This window comes from Oncorhynchus kisutch, linkage group LG3, assembly GCF_002021735.2.
Source record: "Oncorhynchus kisutch isolate 150728-3 linkage group LG3, Okis_V2, whole genome shotgun sequence".
Lineage (NCBI taxonomy): Eukaryota > Metazoa > Chordata > Actinopteri > Salmoniformes > Salmonidae > Oncorhynchus > Oncorhynchus kisutch.
The window spans coordinates 39,858,518-39,885,549 of record NC_034176.2 but is presented as its reverse complement, the minus strand read 5'-3'; the positions used below and the strand labels follow the sequence as shown (position 1 = coordinate 39,885,549).

The 27,032-nt window shown below is 41.7% G+C and overlaps 1 protein-coding gene across 2 annotated transcripts in view; it reads right to left on the bottom strand.

Annotated features, from left to right (window-relative positions):
- Positions 1-537: 537 nt before the first annotated feature.
- pgm5 (phosphoglucomutase 5) overlaps positions 538-27,032 on the bottom strand; it is a 46,289-nt gene continuing 19,794 nt past the window's right edge. The window contains exons 7-12 of one of the 2 annotated variants that reach the window (XR_004205656.1): positions 19,213-19,328; positions 10,801-10,936; positions 9,889-10,072; positions 7,618-7,755; positions 992-2,692; positions 538-880 (exon numbers count right to left, since the gene is read on the bottom strand). Coding sequence is in view for 1 of the 2 variants with exons in the window: in XM_020474792.2 (XP_020330381.1) it covers positions 2,603-2,692; positions 7,618-7,755; positions 9,889-10,072; positions 10,801-10,936; positions 19,213-19,328 (664 nt within the window). In the remaining variant the exon portion in view is untranslated. Of the gene's footprint in view, positions 2,693-7,617; positions 7,756-9,888; positions 10,073-10,800; positions 10,937-19,212; positions 19,329-27,032 lie in introns of both variants that reach the window. The other variant, XM_020474792.2, reaches the window with a different exon arrangement.

Genomic DNA, 27,032 nt, shown 5'->3' with positions numbered 1-27,032 from the left:
GAGTGTGCAAAGCTGTCATCAAGGCAAGGGTGGCTACTTTGAAGAATCTCAAATGCATTTTGATTTGTTTAACAGTTTTTTGGTTACCACATGATTCCATATGTGTTATTTCATGGTTTTGATTGACGTCTACAATATTATTCTACAATGTAGGAAATAATACAAATAAATTTGTGTCCAAACTTTTGACTGGTACTGTATATTTTTTCAACCATTCAACTAGTCACACCCTGGCTAAACAAAATAGAGAATAAAAAGCCTCTCTATGGCCAGGGCGTGACATAAAAAGGTATTAGAAAACACATGAAGCTGATTGAGCGAATGCTTAGAGTGTGCAAAGCTGTCCTCAAGGCAAAGGATGGCTACTTTGAAATAAAGAAAAACCTGTGAATGAGTAGGTGTGTACAAACTTTTGACTGGCACTGTATATATCACAAATCAGGACATGACCCTGATCCAGACACGGGAGGCGGATTGTACAGTCCTCAGATGATTTATTCGAAACAGGGAGACAAACACAAAGACAGGTGAAGCAGATGAGGGTGTGACAGTATATATATTTATTTTTTTGCTCTCAAATTCCCACTGGGTACAGACATAATTTCCACATCTAGTTTTGATTTTACATTTGGCTGAGTCATTGTCAACTAATGTTAATTCACCGTGAAATCAACAAAAATTCAACATTTAGGTTAAAACTTGAAATTACCCTACATTGATGACTTTTTGCAAATCCAATCAGTTTTCCACATTTTATTCAACATCATCACATTACATTTTTTGTTAAATGACATGGAAACAACATTCATTCAATCAGTTTTCCAATGTAGATTCCTTCACCTATAATGTCCATTTTCAGAGTCACATGTTAACAGTTACCCTGTGAATAACGCAAAGACAAGAGTCAGTGAAAACATTGGACACAAGATGAAGAATTAGGGGTTTATGTTCATTAGCATCAAATTGATACTTATAATGTAGATTCCCTCACCTCCAGTGTTCATTGCTGACTGACAAGTTGACAGTTACCTTGTGGATAATGGAGTCAGTGAAACAATTCCACACAAGATAAAAAATAAACAAGGGGTTAATGTTTGTGAACACATTTTTATTGAATTGGGAACTAGCTAACTAAATGATACAAAAGACGACTTACATTGGATGGGGTCTATCCATAGGCAACTGTGCTCCAGACCAGAAGGATCCACTGCAGGAGGTACAAATATATTTTTTGTTGTTGCTATAAATAATCCAGCTAGCCAGTTCTATCAGAAATATCCCCCTCACTAAACCTAGCTAAGTTAGCTAGCTAGCAAGCAACACGTTGCTTGGCTAGCCAAGAACATTTTAACAATAGTTTTGGCAATGAAATGATATCTAATACATGACATTAACTCTACTGAACTTTAATTTTCAAAACAATTCTTACCAGTCACACTGCATGTTCGTGGCAAGCTAAAGAAGGAGCTAGCTAGGTAGGTAGCTAGCTGTGTTAGTTAGCAAGTTCGTTGAAAACTCTTCTTTCGTCACCCATCAGGTTAAAAACATATTTTAATTAAATGTTATGAATGGATAATAAAATGAGCAAAAGCTTTTTGGCGGTGACAACAGCTCTTCTCCTTCTTCAAAAATTCAAAATTGTAAAGTCTGCTCCTTCAATTGGAGGTGGATGGGGATCGGGAACGTTTCAAATTGTAATTGACAGCTCGGGAAACATATTTTAATGTATTAAAAAAATTACTTTCAAGTGTTTTAAGTTTCCGAAATAACACCTCATTTATTTTTTACTATGTTTCATAAGTGGCAGGTAGGCTATACCTCAATTGCTGTAGAATTTATTTTCAACTGCAACTCCAGTTGATCCAACTTAGCATTGCAAAACACCACTCTGGGAACCTAGTGCTAAGGACGGAGAAGGTTGTGAGGTGAGTGTGTATTTTACAAATATACATGTACATATATTTTATTTATTTATGTATTTGATAAATACATTTCCCACATATATTTAAATATATTTATATTTTATTGAAATATATTCCAATATATCATTTTTCTGTATGTGCGATTTACTCGTGGCAAAAGACAAACATACATTGGAAGAATGTGTGTGTGTGTGTGTGTGTGTGTGTGCACGCATGCATGCATGTGGCAGAAACTTCCTGAAAGGTGAAACGCTGCTTAAAATTATACTATGTTAAAAAATATATCGTAAGAAAACATGTTGTATAAACAACTGGACTTCTGCCTTTAATTCCGTCAGTCGCCTTTATAATGAATGATAAGGCAAACAAACACACACACACATAGATAAAGACACAGGCTTTGTGGCTGTAATTTCACACATCCAGAACACAAAACTTTCAAAACAGAGGCATGATATTAACAATTGGTGTCTTTTCAACTGCTAAAATACACAGCTTGCTTCTTTTCTTTGCAGACCAAATCATATTTAAAATTTTGATATAAATAGAGAGTGAATAGCGCTTGCTTGCTATTGGCCCCAGGTGTGACAACAAGCAGGACGTGGTGGCCTCAGAGATGCGTGTGTGTTTTGTGGGGGGGAGCACTCAGGTGTGTGTGTGTGTGTGCGGTGGAGCAGAGCTCAGGTGATGACGGTGGGGCTGCGGCGTCCTGTCCTCTCGTGGATGTCAGAGATCTTCAGGGCGATGGCAATGAGGGGACCCAGCACCGCCTGGGACACAGAACACACACACACAGCTTTATACGCACTTCACACATTGCACTAATACTGACAATGGGGGGGACCAAGCACCGCCTGGGACACAGAACACACACACACAGCTTTATACGCACTTCACACATTGCACTAATACTGACAATGGGGGGGACCAAGCACCGCCTGGGATACAGACAGCACACACTGCTTCATACACACTTCACACAATACACCCATTACTGCCACTACTTCAGGCTTTCTTTTCTAATGCCCATTAGAATGCCCATAGAGACCTTGAAAGGATGCACTACCACTACTCATGTTCCAATAATTGTACAATGTGAGTGTGGTATTGGTATACTAGCAACATAGTTACAGCATACTCAAAACGCAGGACGGCCAAGGGACAGTGACTGAGAATATGTTAATCCCTTACGTCCCTGTGTAAAAGGCATTGAAGGTAATCAGTAGTAGTGATAGATTATAAGCCTGATTGCATTGGCATTGTCCTTAACCCTAACCCCGGAGCCTTCTACACTACCCACATTGGTTCCACTAAGAATCCAGTGTTGGGGAGTAGTGAACTACATATAGCTGTACTGTACAAACTTAATCAAGCATCTAAAACCACCTTCAGAAATCGGGGTTATACTGTAAACCACCAAAAACAAATGACAACTACAGCCTGAGCATAAAACCAAAAGCCCTCCAGTCTTACAGATAACTGTCCAACCAGACACCATAAACATCAACTATATACACACTGAAGATACAGTATGGCAATTCTTTATAGGTTAAGTATGTGGCAGTTGTTATCATTTGATTGGGTTTGTTTAGTAAGGGAGGACTCACCTACAGTCACTAGTGAAAGTCTACAGACCCCTTTCACAGTCTTCACATTTTCTGCCTTAAAATTACATTTAAAACTGGAATACAATCAACACAATCTACTTTCCACGTTTTCAAAATGAAATAAAATGATAGAACATTTTCCAAATGAATACAAAATAAAGAAACTAAGATGTCTTGACTGTGTATGTCTTTACACCCCAGAGTAAAAGGCCCAGTGCAGTCAATTTTTTTTTATATATAGTTCCACACTATGAAGTTGGAATAATACTGTGAAATTGTAAAAAATGATGATAATGCCTTTTTAGAGTAAGAGCTGTTTGAAAAGACCGCCTGAAATGTCAGCCTGTTTTGGTGGGACGGATTGCATTGGACCGTTTAATACTTAGTGGAAGCACTTTTGGCAGCAATTACAGCTGTGAAACATCTTGAACATGATTCTACTAACTTTGCACAACTCTTAGGACAACATTGATCCATTGTTTTGTCAGAATTGCTCAAGCTCAGTAAATTTGGTTGGGAATCATTGATGGACAGCAATATTCAAGCAATTTTAAGTCAGGACTGAAACTGGACCACTCTGGAATACTCAACACCTCTTGGAAAGCCATTCTGGTTTGACTTTTTGTCACTTATATTTTTTGGGCATTAGAATTTGTGGATTGTCCTCCTTTCATGTTCATTGTGATCCTGACAAACTCACCAGTCCCTGGTGGTGACAAGAATACCAATAACATGACGCTGCCACCACAATACTTGAAAATACAGAGGATTTTACTCTGTGTTGTATTGGATTTGACCCAAGCCTGCAGTTTTTAATTTGGGCAAAAAAGTTCATTTCTTCGCCGTGTTTTCTTGTATTATTACTTAACAGCCTTGTTGCACACATAATGGATGATTTGGAGTAGATATTTGAACACAGGCTTCATTCTTTTCAAGGTTGTTTATCCTCTGTATTTTCAAGTATTGTGGTGGCCACATCCTGTTCACTGCCAAAGAGCTTCCACCAAGTATTATTAACTCTGGGGTGTGAAGATGTACACAATCAAGACATCTTCTTGTGACCATTGTGAACCATGCCCCTATTGTTGACAATGCCATTGTCCTTGTGGTTAAAAAATTAATTAATTAGATAAAAAGAAAATTACAATGTTCCATACACTCTTTCAAAAGCGTTCTTTGCGGACAGTAAGGGTTCTTCCAAGAACCGTTTTCATTTGAACAATCCTTTTGGAAGACACATGTTCTTTGTCAGGCAAAGAGTTCTACCCAGAACAGAATTGTGTTCTTTGCTAACTACCTCTCTGACTGCCTGTCACCAAGGGATTACCCCAAGGCTCGATCCTAGGCCCCACGCTCTTCTCAATTTACATCAGCAACATAGCTCAGGTAGTAGGAAGCTCTCTCATCCATTCATATGCAGATGATACAGTCTTATACTCAGCTCGCCCCTCCCCGAATTTTGTGTTAAATGCTCTACAACAAAGTTTTCTTAGTGTCCAACAAGCTTTCTCTGCCAATGGTTGATGCTTATTTATAAAACATTATTGGGCCCTCTATCTGAGATATCTACTGCAACCCTCATCCTCCACATACAACAACAGTTCTGCCAGTTATATTCTGTTAAAGGTCCCCAAAGCACACACATCCCTGGGTCGATCCTCTTTTCAGTTCGCTGCAGCTAGTGACTGGAATGAGCTGCAAAAAAACACTCAAACTAGACAGGTTTATCTCCATCTCTACAATCAAAGACTCAATCATGGACAGTCTTACTGACATTTGTGGCAAATTGGCCAGTTTTACCTAGTGTTTGTTTTTGTGTAATATTTCTAGTGTTGATAAAGGAGTTAAAAAGAATCCCAGTTTTGGTGTTAACAACCAGATTTGAGTGTGATTGTGTAATTTTTACTGTGTTTAGAGTCAAACTATAAAAACCAAGCCCATCATTATCATATTTCCCAGCATGCTCTAATGCAGGTTGATTTTCATAATTGTTTGTTTTAATATATGTGTTTTTGCATGTATGTTGATTGGTTGATTAATCCTATTCTACACAAAGATAAATAACATACATTGTCCTAAACTAATCCAATATGTTAGTATTTGGATTTATTGCACCCGTTACTGAGATAGTTGTTCCAGTTTAGATGATTTAGGTAGTTACATTAATCAAATTCTGAATGCAGATTGCAGGTGATTAAAAGTTCAAATTGTTGGATATCCTCACTCTGGCTGGATTCCAATAGGAATTACACAAAATTTTTCCCTGCTGTAATTATGTGACTTGCTGGCCAGGGGCCTCATTTATAAAACGGATTTACTGATCTTAAGTATAACTTGCGCAGAAAACCACATTTGAAGTAGTTATTTATAAAAACCTTACTTTGACGTGGAAATGATCTTATCTCCACACATAGTCTAGACTTGACGTAAGTCATTTTCCTGCTGGTTAGGTACGGCTATTCTTTTTATCCCTTGCAGTTAAAGGTCAGAACATTTCTTTTTCACATCAGCCACAGTTCTGTCTTGCTGCCCCACTTCGTTCACTGCAGCGGTGACACACTCCAAAGCTACCTGTTTGGCTTTGTTTGTCAACCCACTATTTAGTCCACCGAATAATACGTGTTGCCTGTCTTCAATCTCCTCTACCATCTCCGTGATCTCGTCTTCCAAAAAGTTTCCTTGTCTCTTTTGGTCCATGGCTATTCCTGACTAAACCCTCATTTGTGCTAGCGTTCTATAAGGGGAAATCGCTGATTGTAAGACACGTTCAGGTGCCGTCAATTGTAAGTTCATTTGAGATTTATAGATCACAGGTGCGTAAGTTACAAATGGGCTTCTAAGAACCTGCGTAAGCAAGGTTTTTTATGCTCAGTATCTTTAATGAATCGAACGTAAGCACACTGTCAGAAATGATCTTACGACTAAGTTCAAGTATAAATCTAAGATATCTTTTTTTAAACGAGGCCCCTGATGTGGCCTGTAAACCAGGAGTTTCCTAACAACACTGTGTTAGGGCAGGGGTTCCCAAACGTTTTCATTTAGAGACCTTGAAAGGATGCACTACCACTACTCACTACCCACTTCCAATAAGTGTACAATGTGAGTGTGGTATTGGTATACTAGCAACATAGTTACAGCATACTCAAAACGCAGGACGGCCAAGGGACAGTGACTGAGAATATGTTAATCCCTTACGTCCCTGTGTAAAAGGCATTGAAGGTAATCAGTAGTAGTGATAGATTATAAGCCTGATTGCATTGGCATTGTCCTTAACCCTAACCCCGGAGCCTTCTACACTACCCACATTGGTTCCACTAAGAATCCAGTGTTGGGGAGTAGTGAACTACATATAGCTGTACTGTACAAACTTAATCAAGCATCTAAAACCACCTTCAGAAATCAGGGTTATACTGTAAACCACCAAAAACAAATGACAACTACAGCCTGAGCATAAAACCAAAAGCCCTCCAGTCTTACAGATAACTGTCCAACCAGACACCATAAACATCAACTATATACACACTGAAGATACAGTATGGCAATTCTTTATAGGTTAAGTATGTGGCAGCTGTTATCATTTGGTCCCACTTCCAGCATTGGGGAATATGCGCCACGTCTATTTCTATGGGCACAAGCACTGTACATGAGACTGAGACTGTTCACACCCGTCTTATTGGTGGAAAAAACATTGAGCAGGTTTAAAGCTTATTTCCTGCAACTTGACACATTTTGTCATGGGGTGCAGAGGCAATGTTGCAGTTTTAAAGAGAGGGTTCTAGGCAGAACAATTTACAGGTGATTCTATGAAGAATCCTATATAGAAGGTTCTAGCTTAAACCCTCTGCAAAAAGGGTTCCCCTATTGGAACAAATCAAATAATCCTATATGGTTCTACTTAGCACCTTTTTTCTAAGACTCTAGATCCTCTCCCTAGTTCATGGGCCTGTAAGCTTGTAAATACAGAAAGACCCTCTTATTGCCATTGCTGAGTTATCGGAAACAAACACACACACACACACACACACACACACGCACATACTGTAATGTTATAGTACCTATCATAATGGATTCCAGTGTAAACTCCCTACCTGAGTTTCTCTGTTTTGTCTCTCGGGGTCTCTCTCTAAGCTCTCTGCATAGATCCGGACTGTGGCCCCGGCCCCTCCCCCACTTCCACTCAGACGGAAGACCAGACGGGATGCATCAGTGAAGATGATCCGCAGACCCTGTAAATAGACAGACAGACCAGAGACAGTGAGACAGGAAGACAGACAGACCAGAGACATTGAGGCAGGTAGACAGACTGACCAGAGGCATTGAGACAGGTAGACAGACTGACCAGAGGCATTGAGACAGGTAGACAGACAGTCCAGAGGCAGTGAGACAGAGGACAGTCTGCTGTTTAATGCAGTATCAAATTACATCCACTAGATGCCGCTGTAGTCATATGAGTAAAGGTAAGAATTGACCTGGCTGTGTGTATGCTTACCTACAGTGCAACCCTATCTGTGTTTGTGTACATATAGTTGTTTGTTTGTGTCAGGAGAGTGAGGGTCAATGTACAATAGTATGTGTGTAATCTGTCTATGTGGTAAGAATTCAGTAGCAGGCTACAGAGACAACCCACTCATAGCTCTGTAAAGCCTCTCTTCCCTCGACATGTCATCACAGCCAGTCTATGTGTGTGTGCGCATGTGTGTTTGTTTGTATGTGCACAGCATGTGTACAGTATCTTTGTATGTGTGAACATTTGTGAGCTTGTGTCTCTGTTTTAAGAATGTATGTATACTCCGGTGTGTGTGTGTGTGTGTGTGTGTAAATATGCTTGTGTGTGTATGTATGTGTGTGTACACATGTATGTGTTGGACAGCTGACACCGCCCTCCCTCTCACAAGCAGACAGGCAGAGGGGAGAGACAACAGCTGACACAACCCTGTGTCTATGTGGAATGTATCATGTAATAATATGGACAAGGGGGAGCAGGGTTTACTGGGGGAGGGGGAGGGGAGGAATGTCACACTTTTGATTGACTGACTTACTAGCTGTAATTGCTGTGCCTCTGTGGAGCATTGTGAGCTCACGGTGAAAGTGAAGGATGGCCCAGGTTTGATCCTGCTACTGTCACAGGCCCGATTGGGACTGTGACTGACTGCAAACACACACATACACAAACGTACAGCTAAACACACACAAACACACGCGAGCGCGCACACACACACACACACACACTAGACAGACACACACGCTTCCATCTCTTATGTCATCATACATCCCAGACCAAGACTCCTGACACCAATGGGTGGCCATCAGGATTTTATGAGTCATTATTTTGTCTGTGTTGGTCTGTGTGTGTCTTATGAGCTGGGGCTGAGAAATGTCGATGCCAGGCTAGTTTCCACACATTCCAGGACAGAACGAGGTAGTCCGCAGGGTAAGCTTCACAGACATGGATATGATGGAGGCGCGGGGCAGTGGCGGGTGTGTCTGTGTTTATATTCACCAACAGTAGACTGTCTTTAACACTCATCATCTTTACTGAGATGTGTGTGGATGGCTGACACAGACTCCGATTCATCAGTCTTTACACCAATCACAACAAAGGCCCCAGCCGAGACATATCTGCCTCCACCAATGACATTACAAGCCCTAGACGAAACCAAGTCTACCAATCAGAATAAAGGGCACGCCAAAACATTAGCCACTGTGACATCACTGCCTTATGCACATCACTTGTTCCCAAACCGTTTAGCCCTGTGACCCACCTACAACTTTGGGAGTCTTCTCATGACTCAACATGTCACCAGAACCAATGCCATAGACATGGTTTAATGTGCTGAATAGCTTTGCTTCTGAAAAAGAAAACGCAGGACTCGACTGTGACCAGCGGGGCCTTCACACCATTTGGGAACCAGTGAAGTAAGAACCGGAGAGAAGTGTTTACCACTCAAAAGTATGTTCAACATCAACAGTAGGCCAACTGTTCCTAACCAGAGGTTGTATATCACTCCACTACTGTATCTCTGCCTGTCTAGCTGCCCTGTTTCTGTCTCTCAGTACTGGTGCAAAGCAGTGCTCTACTGGATGTGTGTGTGTGTGTTTACTGGCTGAGGAGGGATAGAGACAGCCATGCCCAAACATGGAACCCCACTCTGGGCACATGCACTCTGGGTGGAGTAGGAGGATAGAAAGAGAGAAGGATAGAGGGAAGAGGAATATATGCCGACTTTTTGACTAATAAAGTGACCAATTAAATAGACCTCATAGACAACCAAACCTCCTTTCCTCCTCCCCTCCTCTTCTCTCCCCTATTCTCCTCCTCTCCTTCCCTCCTCTCAGAGCCATGGAGCAGGTAGACTGACCTGGTTGCGGACCACGGTTCCGTCCACAGGGTCGACGTACTCAAAGTTATCAGCTCGCTCCACGCTGTAGACGGTGTTCCCCACAGCAAACTTCTGGCTTGGGAAGGCTTTGTCTGTGATCACCCCCTCCAAGTCCCTCATCAGATAGAAGGCTGCTCTGGGGTCCACGCCCTCATAGTCAAACCTGGGGACACACATACACAGGTGTGAACACAGGTGCCCGCGCACAGATTACATTTACGTTTTAGTCATTTAGCAGACGCTCTTATCCAGAACGACTTACAGGCGCAATTAGGGTTAAGTAACTTGCTCAAGGGCACATCGACAGATTTTTCACCTAGTCGGCTCGGGGATTAAATCCACATACACAAACGCAGCATAAAGACACACAAACACTCCTTGAAACCACAAGCATAGAGACAAACACATTTTAAGACACTTATTAATTGTAGAGCTTCTTTAAACCAAGTTGGAGCCTTGACATTTAAAGACACTGCACAATTCCTTATATAAAACTCCATTCATTTTCTAAGTCTTCACAGTAAAGCCCAAACAAAGTCCCAAACAGTTTGGTCTGTGTTGAGACTGAGGTGGTTATTTCCCCTCCATCTCCCTCTGTGTCCTGTGGGAAGTCTGTGTCGGGTTTAGGAACATTTACGTGGGAATGTTGAGGATTATGTATTTGGACAATGAGGAACACTGGCAGTACTAGACTCTCGGTCTCTCCTGGGGGAGCAGCTAAAATAAGAGCTAGAAGAGGGGTGGGGACAGGGGGACGGACTGAGATAAGAGACAAATGGGGGGGGTGCATAACGGAGTCATCCGGGGCAGGAGAGGGGGACACCTTATGCAACACCAAGGGGGGAGGGGGTCCATTAATTGATTGCATAGCAGAGTATCGACTGCAGTGACCTGCAGAAGTAGTTGCGTCCGAGCTTGGCCCAGTGATCCTTGACGATCTCATCCACGCCCTGTTTCCTGGCAGCCATCATGGACAGCCACACCAGCACCGACCACAGACCGTCCTTCTCACGGATGTGGTCTGAACCTGTACACGGGTGGAGAAAAGTTAGCCCAGGAGAACGTGAACCTTCATAACCTTGTTATAACCCTGTTTTAAACCTTCATAACCCTGTTATTACCTGTTACAAAACATATAGAGTGGGATGTTAGACCAGCATGGGATATTTTCTAAGGGATGTTACCCTGGAGGATTCCTTGGCTAAAACGGATTAAAACAAGGTTTATTTCATAGGCCTTTTAACAGACATTCTAACAGGCGTTCTGACAAGAACCCTTTCTTCAGATCAACTCTGAGCCATAGACTTTAACAGCCACTAGTTTGTTTCTCTGGCTCTCACACAAACACTGGATGGATGCCTCTCCTGAGTCTCTCTGGGAGTCTGATGGCTTTCTACAGAACAGGAAGCCAGCTCTCTCACAACACATTCTGTTGGTAGTACTATTCATTTGTTGGAAAATGGTGCTTGTAGAACCAGGGTTGTGGGTTTGATTTCCGCATGCCACATATGCTGAATATATGAGTAAAAGTTTTGTTCTTTTGAAGACACTCTTATCTAGAGTGACTTACAGTCTGTGTTAACTGTAAAGTATTTAGATAAAGGGTTGACCATATGACATCAGCTATAGTTGAAGCCGGAAGTTTACATACACCTTAGCCAAATACATTTAAACTCAGTTTTTCACAATTCCTGACATTTAATCCTAGTAAAATTTCCCTGTCTTTGGTCAGTTAGGATCATCTCTTTAATTTTAATAGTAGAGAGAATAATTGATTTCAGCTTTTATTTCTTTCATCACATTCCCAGTGGGTCAGAAGTTTACATACACTCAATTAGCATTTGGTAGCATTGCCTTTAAGTCGTTTAACTTGGGTCAAACGTTTCCGGTAGCCTTCCACAAGCTTCCCACATTAAGTTGGGTGGATTTTGGCCCATTCCTCCTGACATAGCTGGTGTAACTGAGTCAGGTTTGTAGGCGTCTTTGCTCGCACACGCTTTTTCAGTTCTTCCCACACATTTTCTATAGGATTGAGGTCAGGGCTTTGTGATGGCCACTCCAATACCTTGACTTTGTTGTCCTTAAGCCATTTTGACACAACTTTGGAAGTATGCTTGGGGTCATTGTCCATTTGGAAGACTCATTTGAGACCAAGCTTTAACTTCCTGACTGATGTCTTGAGATGTTGCTTCAATATATCCACATAATTTTCCTCCTTATGAAGCCATCTATTTTGTGAAGTGCACCAGTAACTCCTGCAGCAAAGCAACCCCACAACATGATGCTGCCACCCCCGTGCTTCACGGTTGGGATGGTGTTCTTCGGCTTGCAAGCCTCCCCTTTTTCCTCCAAACATAATGATGGTCATTATGGCCAAACAGTTCTATTTTTGATCTTTGTCCCCATGTGCAGTCGCAAACCGTAGTCTGGCTTTTTCATGGCGGTTTTGGAGCAGTGGCTTCTTCCTTGCTGAGTGGCCTTTCAGGTTATGTCAATAAGAGGAGTTGTTTAACTGTGGATATAGATACTTTTGTACCTGCTTCCTCCAGAATCTTCACAAGGTCCTTTGCTGTTGTTCTGGGAGTACATTCTCTAGGAGACAGAACGCGTCTCCTTCCTGAGCAGTATGACGGCTGCGTGGTCCCATGGTGTTTATACTTGCATACTATTGTTTGTACAGATGAACATGGTACCTTCAGGCATTTGGAGGTCCACTTATGGAGGTCCACAATCTTTTTCTGAGGTCTTGGCTGATTTCTTTAGATTTTCCCATGATGTCAAGCAAAGAGGCACTGAGTTTGAAGGTAGGCCTTGAAATACATCCACAGGTACACCTCCAATTGACTCAAATTATGTCAATTGGCCTATCAGAAGCTTCTAAAGCCATGACATAATTTTCTGGAATTTTCCAAGCTATTTAAAGGCACAGTAAACTTAGTGTATGTAAACTTCTGACCCACTGGAATTGTGAACAGTGAATTGTGAATAAGTGAAATAATCTGTCTGTAAACAATTGTTGGAAAAATGACTTGTATCATGCACAAAGTAGATGTCCTAACCGACTTTCCAAACAAGAAATTTGTGGAGTGGTTGAGAAACGAGTTTTAATGACTCCAACCTAAGTGTATGTAAACTTCCGACTTCAACTGAGCATTGGGCCAATAACTGAAAGGTTGCTAGATCGAATTCCCGAGCTGACAAGGTAAAAATCTGTCGTTCTGCCGCCAAACAAGGCAGTTAACCCACTGTTCCTAGGCCACTATTCCTAGGCCACTATTCCTAGGCCGTCATTGTAAATAAGAATTAGTTTCTAACTGACTTGCCAAGTTGAATAAAGGTCAAAATAAAAACAAAGTCGGCTGGGGAGAGAGGAGTATACTAACACAAACAGACTGGTATCTCTTTAAGTGCAGCTAGTCTCCCTGTGGCGAGATCAGTCTGTTCACACTGCCAGTGATCTCTAACTGAGGTGGGCTATTCTACACTAAGGACCAGATCTAAGTGTGAGCTGCAGTGCAAAATTCGCACCTGTTGGTTTTAGATGGGAATAAAAGACGCAAACAATAAAGTTATGTGCATTCGCAAAGTATTCAGACCCCTTTACTTTTTCCACATTTTGTTACGTTACAGCCTTTTCTAAGACGGATTGAATAGTTTTTCTCATCAATCTAATCACAATACCACATAATGACAAAGCAAAATTATGAGGAACCCCCCCCCCCCCCCGAAATATCTAATTTACATAGGTATTCAGACCTTTCACTCTGTACTTTCTTGAAGGACCTTTGGTAATGATCAAGTCTTCTTGGGTATGACACTACAAGCTTGGTACACACTAGGTTAAACCTAGAGCCTGGCGCATGGTTCACGACGATTGGACCGTTGTCATCACAGTTTCATGACTAGTGAGAGTTTGGGTACATTCATAGGACTATTATTCAACCCCTATTGTACACTTTTCTTTTCACCTTCCAATATTTCATGGTTTGAACTTGAATATGACAACTGTCAGGATGAATCAAACCACTGTATGTATTATTCATCAATATATTTTGTGCATAAAGGCTCTCTAAACCTGTTTTCTTTCATGATTCATACATACTTTCCTTAACCCTAAAATGTGCCTAAATAATCTACAGCCCTTGAATTGAATTGACTTGTTCCCGAAGCCACTCCTACATTGTCTTGGCTGTCTGCTTAGGGTTGTTGTTCTGTTGGAAGGTGAACGTTCACCCCAGTCTGAGGCCCTGGGCACTCTGGAGCAGGTTTTCATCAAGGATGTCTCTCTACTTTGCTCCGTTCATCTTTCTCCTCGATCCTGACTAGTCTCCCAGTCCCTGTCGCTGAAAAACAGCCCCACAGCATGTTGCTGCCTCCACCATACTTCACCGTAGGGATGGTGACAGGTTTCCTCAAGATGTGATGCTTGGCATTAAGGCTAAAGAGTTCAATCTTGGTTATATCAGACCAGAGAATCTTGTTTCTCAGGGTCTGAGAGTCTTTAGGTGCCTTTTGGCAAACTCCAAGTGAGCTGTCATGTGCCTTTTACTGAGGAGTGGCTTCCCTCTGGCCACTCTACCATAAAGGCCTGAATGGTGGAGTGCCGCAGAGATGGCTGTCCTTCTGGAAGGTTCACCCATCTACACAGGGGAACTCTGGAGCTTTGTCAGAGTGACCATCCGGTTCTTTGTCACCCCCCCTGACCAAGGCCCTTCTCCCCCTATTGCTCAGTTTGGCTGGGCGGCCAACTCTAGGAAGAGTCTTGGTGGTTCCAGACTTCTTCCATTTAAGAATGATGGAGGCCACTGTGTTCTTGGGGACCTTCAATGCTTCAGACATTTTTTGGTACCCTTCCTCTCATCTGTGCCTCGACACAATTCTGTCTCGGAGCTCTGTGGACAATTCCTTTGACCACAGAGCTTTGACATGCACTGCCAACTGTGGGACCTTGTATAGACAGGTGTGTGCCTTTCCAAATCATGTCCAATCAATTGAATTTACCACAGGTGGAAACATCTAAAGGATGATCAATGGAAATTGGAATAATCTGAGCTCAATTTTGAGTCTCATAGCAAAGGGTCTGAAAACCTATTTAAATACGGTATTTCTGTTTTTATTTTGAATACCTTTGCAAAACCTTTTTTAAACCTTTTTTTCCTTTGTCATTATGGGGTATTGTGTGTCGATTGATCAGGATTTTTATTTATTTAATCCATTTTAGAATAAGGCTGTAATTTAACAAAATGTGGAAAAAGTCAAGGGGTCTGAATACTTTTCGAATGGACTGTATCTTTATTCACGTAGGCCCCAATTCCAACTCGAGTTAAACGAGCGTACAATGGAATGTTATTCCCTTTTTATGCACTTTTCTGTCTATGCCCATTTTTTTTAACTTTAACTTAAGAATGAGAATAGCATACTATTCACCCACTATTCACTATTAATTCGGGGCGGAGATCTGCGAAAGGAAGGCGTGGCAGAGCTGTGTCTACAAATAAACAAAATTCTGGCCTTGATGTAATTCCCTCATAATTCCACCACCTTTACGTGTGAGCAAACATGAATAAGGTGGAACGAACGTGCTGTTTCCAAGTGGGAAAAAAAATCTACCCCCCCCCGATATAAATAACAGGATTCTCCATGCACTGTATTTTACAACTTGATAAGAGCTATTGATAAGAGCTATTGATAAGAGCTATTGATAAGAGCTCGGTAAATGAGTAATCCGATTGGGGAAGGGGATTGTAAATACACATAGCAACTGTTTTAGATGAGTTTTCCTTGTGATCCCTAGAGAAAAAAAGTAAAATGAGCCACAGTGAAATAGGCTATAAATAGCTATGCCGTTATTCCCAGACTTTTTATTGTGTGCCCTCATAATTTGGGGGGATGAATTTTGGACACCCAAACTACAGGCTTCTGTAGGGCTAAACCTGCAGAGTTCATGTCTGAGCTTTAGAATGTTATAATTATAGCCAATGCCTGGGCGTTTCTCCATTTGATTTAAAAAAAACAACATTTTGTATCATGTTAAATATTAGCCACTATCGGCAGCCAGCATTAGTAAGACCCACATACGTTAATAACAGTCACTTTAATGTTTGTTTCCTTCAATTTGAAGCTTACATTTTGCATCATTCCCTGAATTTACCTTTCTTTCCTCTGTCACATCAGTGTAAGTTGTTCCTGAGGGTTACTGGATCATATTAGGCTAATGCTGTGCAATAGTTTAGGACATGTAGCCTATTTGAATAATTCTGGAACTCAGACCACACGTAGCAGGTTAAACCTAGAGCCTGGCGCATGGTTCACGACGATTGGACCGTTGTCATCACAGTTCCATGACTAGTGAGAGTTTGGGTACATTCATAGGACTATTATTCAACCCCTATTGTACACTTTTCTTTTCACCTTCCAATATTTCATGGTTTGAACTTGAATATGACAACTGTCAGGATGAATCAAACCACTGTATGTATTATTCATCAATATATTTTGTGCATAAAGGCTCTCTAAACCTGTTTTCTTTCATGATTCATACATACTTTCCTTAACCCTAAAATGTGCCTAAATAAAAAATAAAAAATCTACCACTTGATGCTGAACTGAGACAAATATCCATAGATGGCTGTCTTTCACGGATCCCTATTTTCTGAACCCATTCTCTCGATGTATTCTAGTCTGTCGGCAAAATTGTAATTAAAGGTACACCATATTTAAAGGGATGGCTTAAGATAAATGTACTGAAACCCCTATTGAATGAAAACTCCAAGAGAAAATCTGTTGGCCAGCAAGTGGGAGGGTTTTCAGCGGTTGAATGACATTTATTCAGCGTGCGCAAGTGAACCACGCCTGCAAAGCCCATTATGCACCTTCATAAGTCTGAATAGCAACTACTAAGAAGTGCGTAGGAAAGGCGTGCGCAAGAAAGGCGGAATTTGCTAAGTCGGAATCGGCCTATAGTACACTGAAAAAAATTAAGGTTCTTCCTCGGCTCTTAAGGTTCCTTGGAGAATTCTTGCTCGATAAAGAACCTTTGAGTTAAGAGTGGGGTTCTGGACGTGATATCTCCAGTTCTTCCAAAGGTTCTCAAAATGTATGGAAGCCTGCAGATGTGTCCCTTTCATAGCACACAGCAAATTCACCAGTGTTAACTAGTGTTGATTCTTCAGTTGAACATTTCTAGTGTTGAGTTAAAACATTACTATAAAGAGTTAAAATAACATTCAGTGGTGTAAAATAACCCCAGTGTTGGGGTTAATAACCAGAGTTGAACCAAAACCATGCCCATCATTATCATATTTCCCAGCATGCTCTATTGCAAGTAGATTTTTATAATTGTTTGTTTAAATATCTATGTGTTTGCATGTACATTGATTGATTGAACTCAACAACTATGTCTCTATCACTTGCAAACACAGTCATGGGTTGTACTGGTAACTCTAAAATTCACTCTAAAGGCACCCTGGGAAATATGCAAATCAGGGTTAAAAGCAGGGCTATTCAAAACATTTCCGGTTTGGGATTTTGTATGGTTCTTCAAAGAACCATATTTATGGTTCCAACTTGTACCTTTTACATCTGATCCTTTCTTTTTAACATATATTTTTTGTTATGTTCTATGTTTTGTTTCCTGTGGAAACTAAGAGGTGCATACTTTGTTGTGGAGTAAATGTTTAGTAAGTCTGGCCCTAATAGAACACTGTACGGCTGTTGGGAAATTGACAGTTGCCAATTTCCGCTGCCCCGCCGCTGTCTCTCTCCACCCCCTCTCTGTCTTTCTGATTTCATTGAAGTGAATTTTGTTGTGGACACGCGCATGTACGCACGCACACACACACACACACATACACACACACACACACACACACACACACACACACACACACACACACACACACACACACACACACACACACACACACACACACACACACACACACACACACACACACACACACACACACACAGAGACACTGGATGTCTTTACAAGCTGTCTAATAAAACAAAAAAAATCACAAGATCAAAATCACAAGATCAGTCCTTTCCCCATCTGCCTCGTAGTGTATAACAATAAGAAGAGGAATGAAAAAAACAATGATAATAATCTCAAACAAACCACCAATTTCAAGACAACGACCAAAAACAATGTAATGGTTTTATGAAGCGGTTTGAGAAGATCTCAAAGCTCAAATTGGATTCTCTGTATGTAAATTAGAAGGCAAACAATACAGACCGGACTAATGTTTATGAATAAAAGTTTCAGCTGAAGCTGTTTGACAGGGAGAGAGAGGATCGAACATAGCCCTAATTTACTGCTGCTCTTTCTAGCCGTTTAGCCTTAAATGGGTCGAGCAAAGCACAAAGTCACATAGCACTCCGTCCTATTCATCTCTGTCTCTTCCAATTTTTTCCCCTGCTCTCCATTCCCCCTCTTTCTGTTTTCCCTTAATTACCTCCTTATCTACTGTCCCTCTGCATCTCTCTTTCCTTTCTCTCTCCTGCTCACTTCAACTTTCTCTACTTCTTTCTCCTGTTCCCTCCCTCCCACCTTCCCTCTTTCTCTCTCCATACTCCTCTTTCCCTTTCTATCTCTTTCTCCATCTTAGATTCCTCAGATTTCACTTGCTTTGGCAATGTAAACATATGTTTCCCATGCCAATAAAGCCCCTTAAATGAGAGAGAGAGAGAGAGAGAGAGAGAGAGAGAGAGAGAGAGAGAGAGAGAGAGAGAGAGAGAGAGAGAGAGAGAGAGAGAGAGAGAGAGAGAGAGAGAGAGAGAGAGAGAGAGAGAGAGAGAGAGAGAGAGAGAGAGAGAGAGAGAGAGAGAGAGAGAGAGAGAGAGAGAGAGAGAGAGAGAGAGAGAGAGAGAGAGAGAGAGAGAGAGAGAGAGAGAGAGAGAGAGAGAGAGAGAGAGAGAGAGAGAGAGAGAGAGAGAGAGAGAGAGAGAGAGAGAGAGAGAGAGAGAGAGAGAGAGAGAGAGAGAGAGAGAAAACACGTTTTTCCTGGTGGGTTGAGCAGCTGCCAGCAGAGGGTTCTGGCGTTTCACAGAGCTCCTCTCTCCTTTTATAGCAGAAGAATGGGGATTATTTACACACACACACATCCCCTCATATGTATTATGCTGGGATGACTCCTACCAGGCCTCTCTATTTAAGGATGTGATGTACTGTATATGGATGCTGCAGGAACAGACTGGCTTTTACTGAAAGTTGAGCAAACTTAGCTGTTAACAAGCTGCAGTATGGCTCAGATTAATGTAAATGTCAAACAGGAGTAGAGAGAAACAGTCAGTAACACTCACTTGTCCCGAAGCTCTCCTCTCCGCAGAGCGAGCACCTCCCGGAGTCCATCAGGTTCCCAAAGAACCTCCAGCCTGTAGGAGTCTCATACAGAGCCACCTTCAAGGCCTTGGCCACACTTCACACACACACACACACACACACACACACAAACAGAGCACGGGTTAGTGATAGTTACAGTATGTATCACACATAAATATACACACACACACGTCATTTGGATTGACAACACACCTCTGGAGAACATAATCAACACTAGCCTTTCTCCAATGTATGAGTAGCCCCTTTCTCCAGTTATGAGTCAGAGCTCACAAACTACAAAGTGACCTTTCAGGCTGCTGGCCTGCCAGATCAATCTGCCATCTACTCATCCAATAACTTAATAAGGAAAAAAGAGAGCATCAAAACTAGCTAACCTTTCATCTAATTGAGCCATGTGCTCTATCACACAGTCGCAGAGAGAGAAAGAGACAGACAATGTATACACCCTTATTGACAAACAAACAAAACAAAAGCAAAGTCTTCTCATGCTTTGTTGATTTCAAAAAAGCTTTTGATTCAATTTGAGGATCTCCTATACAAATTGATGGAAAGCGGTGTTGGGGGAAAACATATGACATTATAAAATCAATGTACACAAACAGTGTGTGCAGTTCAAATTGGCAATAAACACACATATATCTTCCCTCAGGGTTGTGGGGTGAGACAGGGATGCAGCTTGAGTCCCACCCTCTTCAACATATACTGTATATCAATGAAATGGCGAGGGCACTGGAACAGTCTGCAGCACCCAACCTCAACCTACTTGACTCGGAAATCAAATGTTGACTGTTTGAAGATTAACTGGTGCTTCCGTCCCCTAGCAAGGAGGGCCTGCAGAAGCACCTAGATCTTCTGCACAGATTCTGTCAGACTTAGGTCATGAGAGTGAATCTCAGGAAGACAAAAATAATGGTGTCCCAAAAAAGGCCCAGTAGCCTGGACAACAAATACAAACTATATGTAGACATCGTTGCCCTAGAGCTCACAAAGAACTCGTCACTTCCTGTTGAACGCGGAACAAGGGAGAGCTCGGTTTGTTGTTTTGGAAAGTCTATTGAAAAAGTTTGGTTACTAGCTAGCTACCTTTTGAGTTTGGATCCCGCGACACGTTTGACATTACTTGCTGGGACCGCAACTATCTGTCCAGTGATCCTGCCGACCAAGGCCGAGTCTGAGGAGTTGTTTGGCGTAGCAGCTAGCCTAGCTGCTAGCTAGCTGCCTATCAAGGTAGTGGTGTTTTCCTGAGAGCTTGAACACAGCCCGCGACATTATGGCTGGGACCACGGATTGTCCCGGGCTTGTGGCTGTCTAGACCCCTGCTGTTTGAGTTCTACAAGCAGTTGTTACAACAACAAGAGAATAGCTTCAAGTGTTTTGTCCAAATACTGGTGGAGTCAATACTGGTGACAGCAATCTAAGTCATTCAGAGATTACATAATTTCTGTATGTGAATCCAACAATGACGGATAAATCAGATTATCTCGAGAGACAATCAAGGTCGAACAACATGGTTGTGGACAAAGTGAGGGAAATGATCTCGGAGAAACTGAAGATTTGAACACAGGAAGATTGAGGTGGAGCATGCCCATAGGACTGGAAAACCAACCACCGACCCAGGTGACAGGGCCAGACCGATTGTGGTCAAGTTCATATATTAGCCATTACTGAGACTCACTTAGATAATTTGTTTGATGATACAGCAGTAGCAATACAAGGATAAAACATCTATAGAAGAGACAGGAATGCTTATGGGGTAGGTGTTGCTGTATATATTCAGAGCCATATCCCTGTAATGCTTAGAGAAGATCTTATGTCAACTGTTATTGAAGTGTTGTGGTTGCAGGTTCACCTGGCACATCTAAAGCCTTTTCTTTTGGGCTGTTGCTATAGGCCACCAAGTGCTAACAGTCAGTATCTAAATTAGAGGTCGACCGATTAATCGGAATGGCCGATTAATTAGGGCCAATTTCAGGTTTTCATAACAATCGGAAATCGGTATTTTTGGACACCGATTTGGCCGATTTTTTTAAATGTTATTATTTATTTATAATTATTTTTTACACCTTTATTTAACTAGGCAAGTAGTTTTTACACCTTTATTTAACTAGGCAACACATTCTTATTTTCATTGACGGCCTAGGAAGGGTGGGTTAACTGCCTTGTTCAGGGGCAAAATGACAGATTTTGACCTTTTCAGCTCGGGGATTCAATCTTGCAACCTTACAGTTAACTGGTCCAACGCTCTAACCACCTGATTACATTGCACGAGGAGACTGCCTGTTACGTGAATGCAGTAAGAAGCCAAGGTAAGTTGCTAGCTAGCATTGAACTTATCTTATAAAAAACAATCAATCAATCATAATCACTAGTTAACTACACATGGTTGATGATATTACTAGTTTATCTAGCGTGTCCTGCGTTGCATATAATCGATGCGGTGCGTATTCACGAAAAAGGACTGTCTTGCTCCAATGTGTACCTAACCATAAACATCAATGCCTTTCTTAAAATCAATACACAAGTATATATTTTTAAACCTGTATATTTTTTTCTGAAAGAAATCCAGGTTAGCAGGCAATATTAACAAGGTGAAATTGTATCACTTCTCTTGCGTTCATTACACGCAGAGTCAGTGTATATGCAACAGTTTGGGCCGTCTAATTTGCCAGAATTTACGTAATTATGACATAACATTGAAGGTTGTGAAATGTAACAGGAATATTTAGACTTATGGATGCCACCTGTTAGATAAAATACGGAACGGTTCCGTATTTCACTCAAAGAATAAACGTCTTGTTTTCGAGAAATGATAGTTTCCGGATTCTACCATATTAATGACCTAAGGCTCGTATTTCTGTGTGTTATTATGTATAACTAAGTCTATGATTTGATAGAGCAGTCTGACTGAGCGATGTCAGGCACCAGCAAGCTCGTAAGCATTCATTCGAACAGCACTCTCGTGCAGTTTGCCAGCAGCTCTTCGCTGTGCTTCAAGCATTGAGCTGTTAATGACTTCAAGCCTATCAACTCCCAAAATTAGGCTGGTGTAACCGATGTGAAATGGCTAGCTAGTTAGCGGGGTGCGCGCTAATAGCGTTTCAAACGTCACTCGCTCTGAGACTTGGAGTGGTTGTTCCCCTTGCTCTGCAAGGGCCGTGGCTTTTGTGGAGCGATGGGTAACGCTGCTTCGAGGGTGGCTGTTGTCGATGTGTGCCTGGTTCGAGCCCAGGTAGGGGTGAGGAGAGGGACTGAAGCTATACTGTTACACTGGCAATACTAAAGTGCCTATAAGAACATCCAATAGTCAAAGGTATATGAAATACAAATCGTATAGAGAGAAATTGTCCTATAATAACTACAACCTAAAACGTCTTACCTGGGAATATTGAAGACTCCTTTCATATGTTCTCATGTTCTGAGCAAGGAACTTAAACGTTAGCTTTTTAACATGGCACATATTGCACTTTTACTTTCTTCCCCAACACTTTGTTTTTATATTATTTAAACCAAATTGAACACGTTTCATTTTATTTGAGGCTAAATTGATTTTATTGATGTATTATATTAAGTTAAAATAAGTGTTCATTCAGTATTGTTGTAATTGTCATTATTACAAATACATATATATATTTTTTTCAATCGGCCGATTAATCGGTATCGGCTTTTTTTTGGTCCTCCAATAATCGGTATTGGTATCGGCGTTGAAAAATCATATACGGTCGACCTCTAATCTAAATAAGATGTGTGGATTGCTTGATAGTCTATGTGATGTAAACAGAGAGATCTACTTTCTTGGGGACCTAAATATTGACTGTTTTTTTAAATCATGCTGTACTCTCAAGGGGAAGCTTCTCACTGTAACCAGTGCATGTAATCTGGTTCAGGTTATTAATCAACCTACCAGGGTGTTTACAAACACTACAGGAACAAGATCATCCACATGTACTGATCACATTTTTACTAATACTGTAGAATTTTGTTCTAAAGTTGTATCCGTACACATTGGATGCAGTGATCACAACATAGTGGCTATATCCAGGGAGGCCAACGTTCCAAAAGCTGGGCCTAAAATAGTATATTAGAGATCATACAAAAGATTTTGCTGTGACTCTTATGTGGATGATGTTAAAAATATTTGTTGGTCTGATGTGATTAATAAGGAGCATCCAGACGCTGTGCTTGATGAATTTACATACAAACAATTACTTACAAACAGACATGGGGGAACAGAGGGTTAAATAATGAACAAGTAATTGGGGAATTGAAACCAGTTGTGAAAGACAAAGACAAAACAAATGGAAAATGAAAAGTGGATCGGCGATGGCTAGAGGACCAGTGACGTCGACCGCCATTCGCCGCCCGAACAAGGAGAGGGACCAACTTCGGCAGAAGTCGTGACACTGGCTGCACATCTGACTGGCTGACTTACTGCAAATTGAGAAATTATGTTACTAAACTAAGCATTGCAACTTTACATTTTGTAAAGTTAGTGTGGGAGAGGTGGAAAAAAATATTGTTATAGATCAATAATAACACACCTCCTGGCATTGACAACTTAGATGGAAAGCTACTGAGGATGGTAGCTGACTCTATAGCCACTCCTATCTGTCATATCTGAAATATCTGAGCCTAGAGGAAAGTCTTTGTCGTCAGGCCTGGAGGGAAGCCAAAGTCATTCTGCTACCCAAAAGTGGTAAAGCAGCCTTTACTGGTTCTAACAGTAGACCTATCAGCTTGCTGCCGGCTCTTAGAAAACTGTTGGGGGAAAAATGTGTTTGACCAACAATGCTTCTCTGTATTTATTTTTTTACTCAACCTTTATTTAACTAGGCAAGTCAGTTAAGAACAAATTCTTATTTACAATGACGGCCTACCCCGGACGACGCTTTGCCAATTGTACGCCGACATATGGTACTGCCAATCAATTGAACCAGGGTCTGTAGTGACGCCTCTAGCACTGAGATGCAGTGCCTTAGACCACTGCGCCACCCGGGAGCTACAACACTTAATTGTAAACAAATGAACAACAGACTTTCAGCATGCTTTAAGAGAAGGGAACTCACTGACACAAATGACTGATGATTGAATGAAAGAAATTGAAAGTAAGAAGATTGTGGGAGCTGTACTGTTAGATTTCAGTGCAGACTTTGATATTATTAACCTGTTGAGAAAACGTATGTGTTATGGCTTTTCAACCTCTGCCATATTGTGGATTCAGAGCTATCTAATAGAACTCAGAGGCTTTTCTTTAATGGAAGCTTGTCAAACATGTCAAGTGTGGTGTACCGCAGGGAAGCTCTCTAGGCCCTCAACTTTTTTCTATTTTTACCAATGACCTGCCACTGATATTAAACAAAGCATATGTGTTCATGTACGCTGATGATTTAACCATATATGCATCAGCAACCACAGCTAATGAAGTCACAGAAATCCTTAACAAAGAGTTACAGTCTGTTTTGGAATGGGTGGTCACTAATAAACTGGTCATGAACATTTCTAAAACTAAGAGAATGGTATTTGGTACAAATCATTCCCTAAGTTCTAGACCTCAGCTGAATCGGGTAAGGAATGGTGTGGCTGTTAAACAAGTTGAGGAGACTAAATTACTTGGTGTTACCTTAGATTGTAAACGGCCATGGTCAAAACATATAGATTCAATGGTTGTAAAGGGGAAGAGAGGTCTGTCGGTAATAAAGAGATGCTCTGCTTTTTTGACACCACACTCCACAAAGCAAGTCTTGTAGGCTCTAGTTTTATCTTGTCTTGATTATTGTCCAGTCATATGGTCAAGTACTGCAAAGAAAGACCTGGTTAAGCTGTAGCTGGCCCAGAACAGAGCGGTACGTCTTGCTCTTCATTGTAACCAGAGGGCTAATATTAATACTATGCATGCCAGTCTTTCTTGGCTAAGAGTTGAGGAAAGACTGACTGTGTCACTTCTTGTTTTTATAAGAAACATTAATGTGTTGGAAATTCCAAATCGTTTGAATAGTCAACTTACACACAGCACTGGTACACACACTTACCCCACCATGTGACGTTGGCATAAATGATTCGGGAGACAGGCGCAGGAATGCTTAATAGTTTTTTTTATTTAGCCCAAATTATGGCATGCCGTGTAAAGGCACGGGGACAAAGACCAAACAAACACGTAACAAAACACAGGGTAGAAACTCAATCAAAAGAGCGAGGAGTACCGCGAATAAATAACACACGCACAATGATTAACCCACGGGACGAGACCCGTAATCATCTGCGCAATCTACAATCCCGACACGCTACACCAGCAGCACAACAGTCCCGGCCTCGAGGGAGATCACAGGAACGCAGTGCGGGTCGACCAGGACCCGATGCAGCTGCCGAAGTTGTGTCGTCGTCGGACGGGCCAGTTGCAGCTGCCTGCAGTTGCAGCGTCGTCGGATGGACCAGTTGCAGCTATTGATTTTGCGTTATTGGACGGAACCGTTGTGGCGACATCGGACGGCCCAGTTGCAGCTGCCGAAGTTGCGGCGACGCCATACAGACCAGTTGCAGCAACGTCGGACGGGTCATTCCCGCTGTCTCTCTTAATGGTAGATTATTCTGTCACGTCGGTATGAAGGGTCGGGAGACAGGCGCAGGAATGCGTAATCATTTTTTTTATTTAGCCCAAATTACGGCGTGCCGTGTAAAGGCACGGGGACAAAGACCAAACAAACACGTAACAAAACACAGGGTAGAAACTCAAAACAAAAGAGCGAGGAGTACCGTGAATAAATAACACACGCACAATGATTAACCCACGGGACGAGACCCGTAATCATCTGCGCTATCCACAATGGCACAAAAGCCAAAACACAGGTACTCACACGCACCAAAATGGACATAGTAACAATAATTGACAGCACCATGGTGAACAAAGGGCACATGTATACAAATACAATCACTGGGAATAGGGGCCCAACTAGGGGTCTTTTTACACATTCTCCAGGTCCAAAACAAATTCAAGAAAGTGTACAATATTATACAGAGCCATGAATGCATGGAACTCCCTTCCATCTTATATAATGCAAGTGAACAGCAAACCTTGTTTAAAAAACAAATAAAGCACATCACGGCACAATGCCTCTACCCCATGTGACCGATTTGTTGTGTGTATTTATTGACACGTACAGTGCAATTGTAAAGTATTCAAACCCATTGACTCTTTCCATATATTGCTACATTACAGCCTTATTCTAACATAGACTAAATAGTTTTATCCCCTCATCAATCGACACACAATACCCCATAGTGAATGCTGCAGAGATGGTTGTCCTTCTGGAAGGTTCTCCCATCTCCACAGAGGAACTGTGAACCTCTGTCAGAGTGACCATCTGGTTCTTGGTCACCTCCCTGACCAAGGCCCTTCTCCCATGATTACCCAGTTTGGCCAGGCAGCCAACTCTAAGTAGAGTCTTGGTGGTTCCAAACTTCTTCCATTTAATGATGGAGGCTAATGTGTTCTTTGCGACCTTCAATGCTGCAGAAACTGTGTCTTGACACAATCCTGTCTCGCAGCTCTACGGACAATTCCTTCGACCGCATGGCTTGGTTTTTGCTCTGACGGGCACTGTCAACTGTGGGATCTTATATAGACAGGTTTGTGCCTTTCCAAATCATGTCCTAACAATTGCATTTACCACAGGTGGATTCCAACCAAGTTGTAGAGACATCTCAAGGATGATCAATGGAAACAGGATGCACCTGAGCTCAATTTCGAGTCTCATAGCAAAGGGTCTGATTACTTATGTATATAACA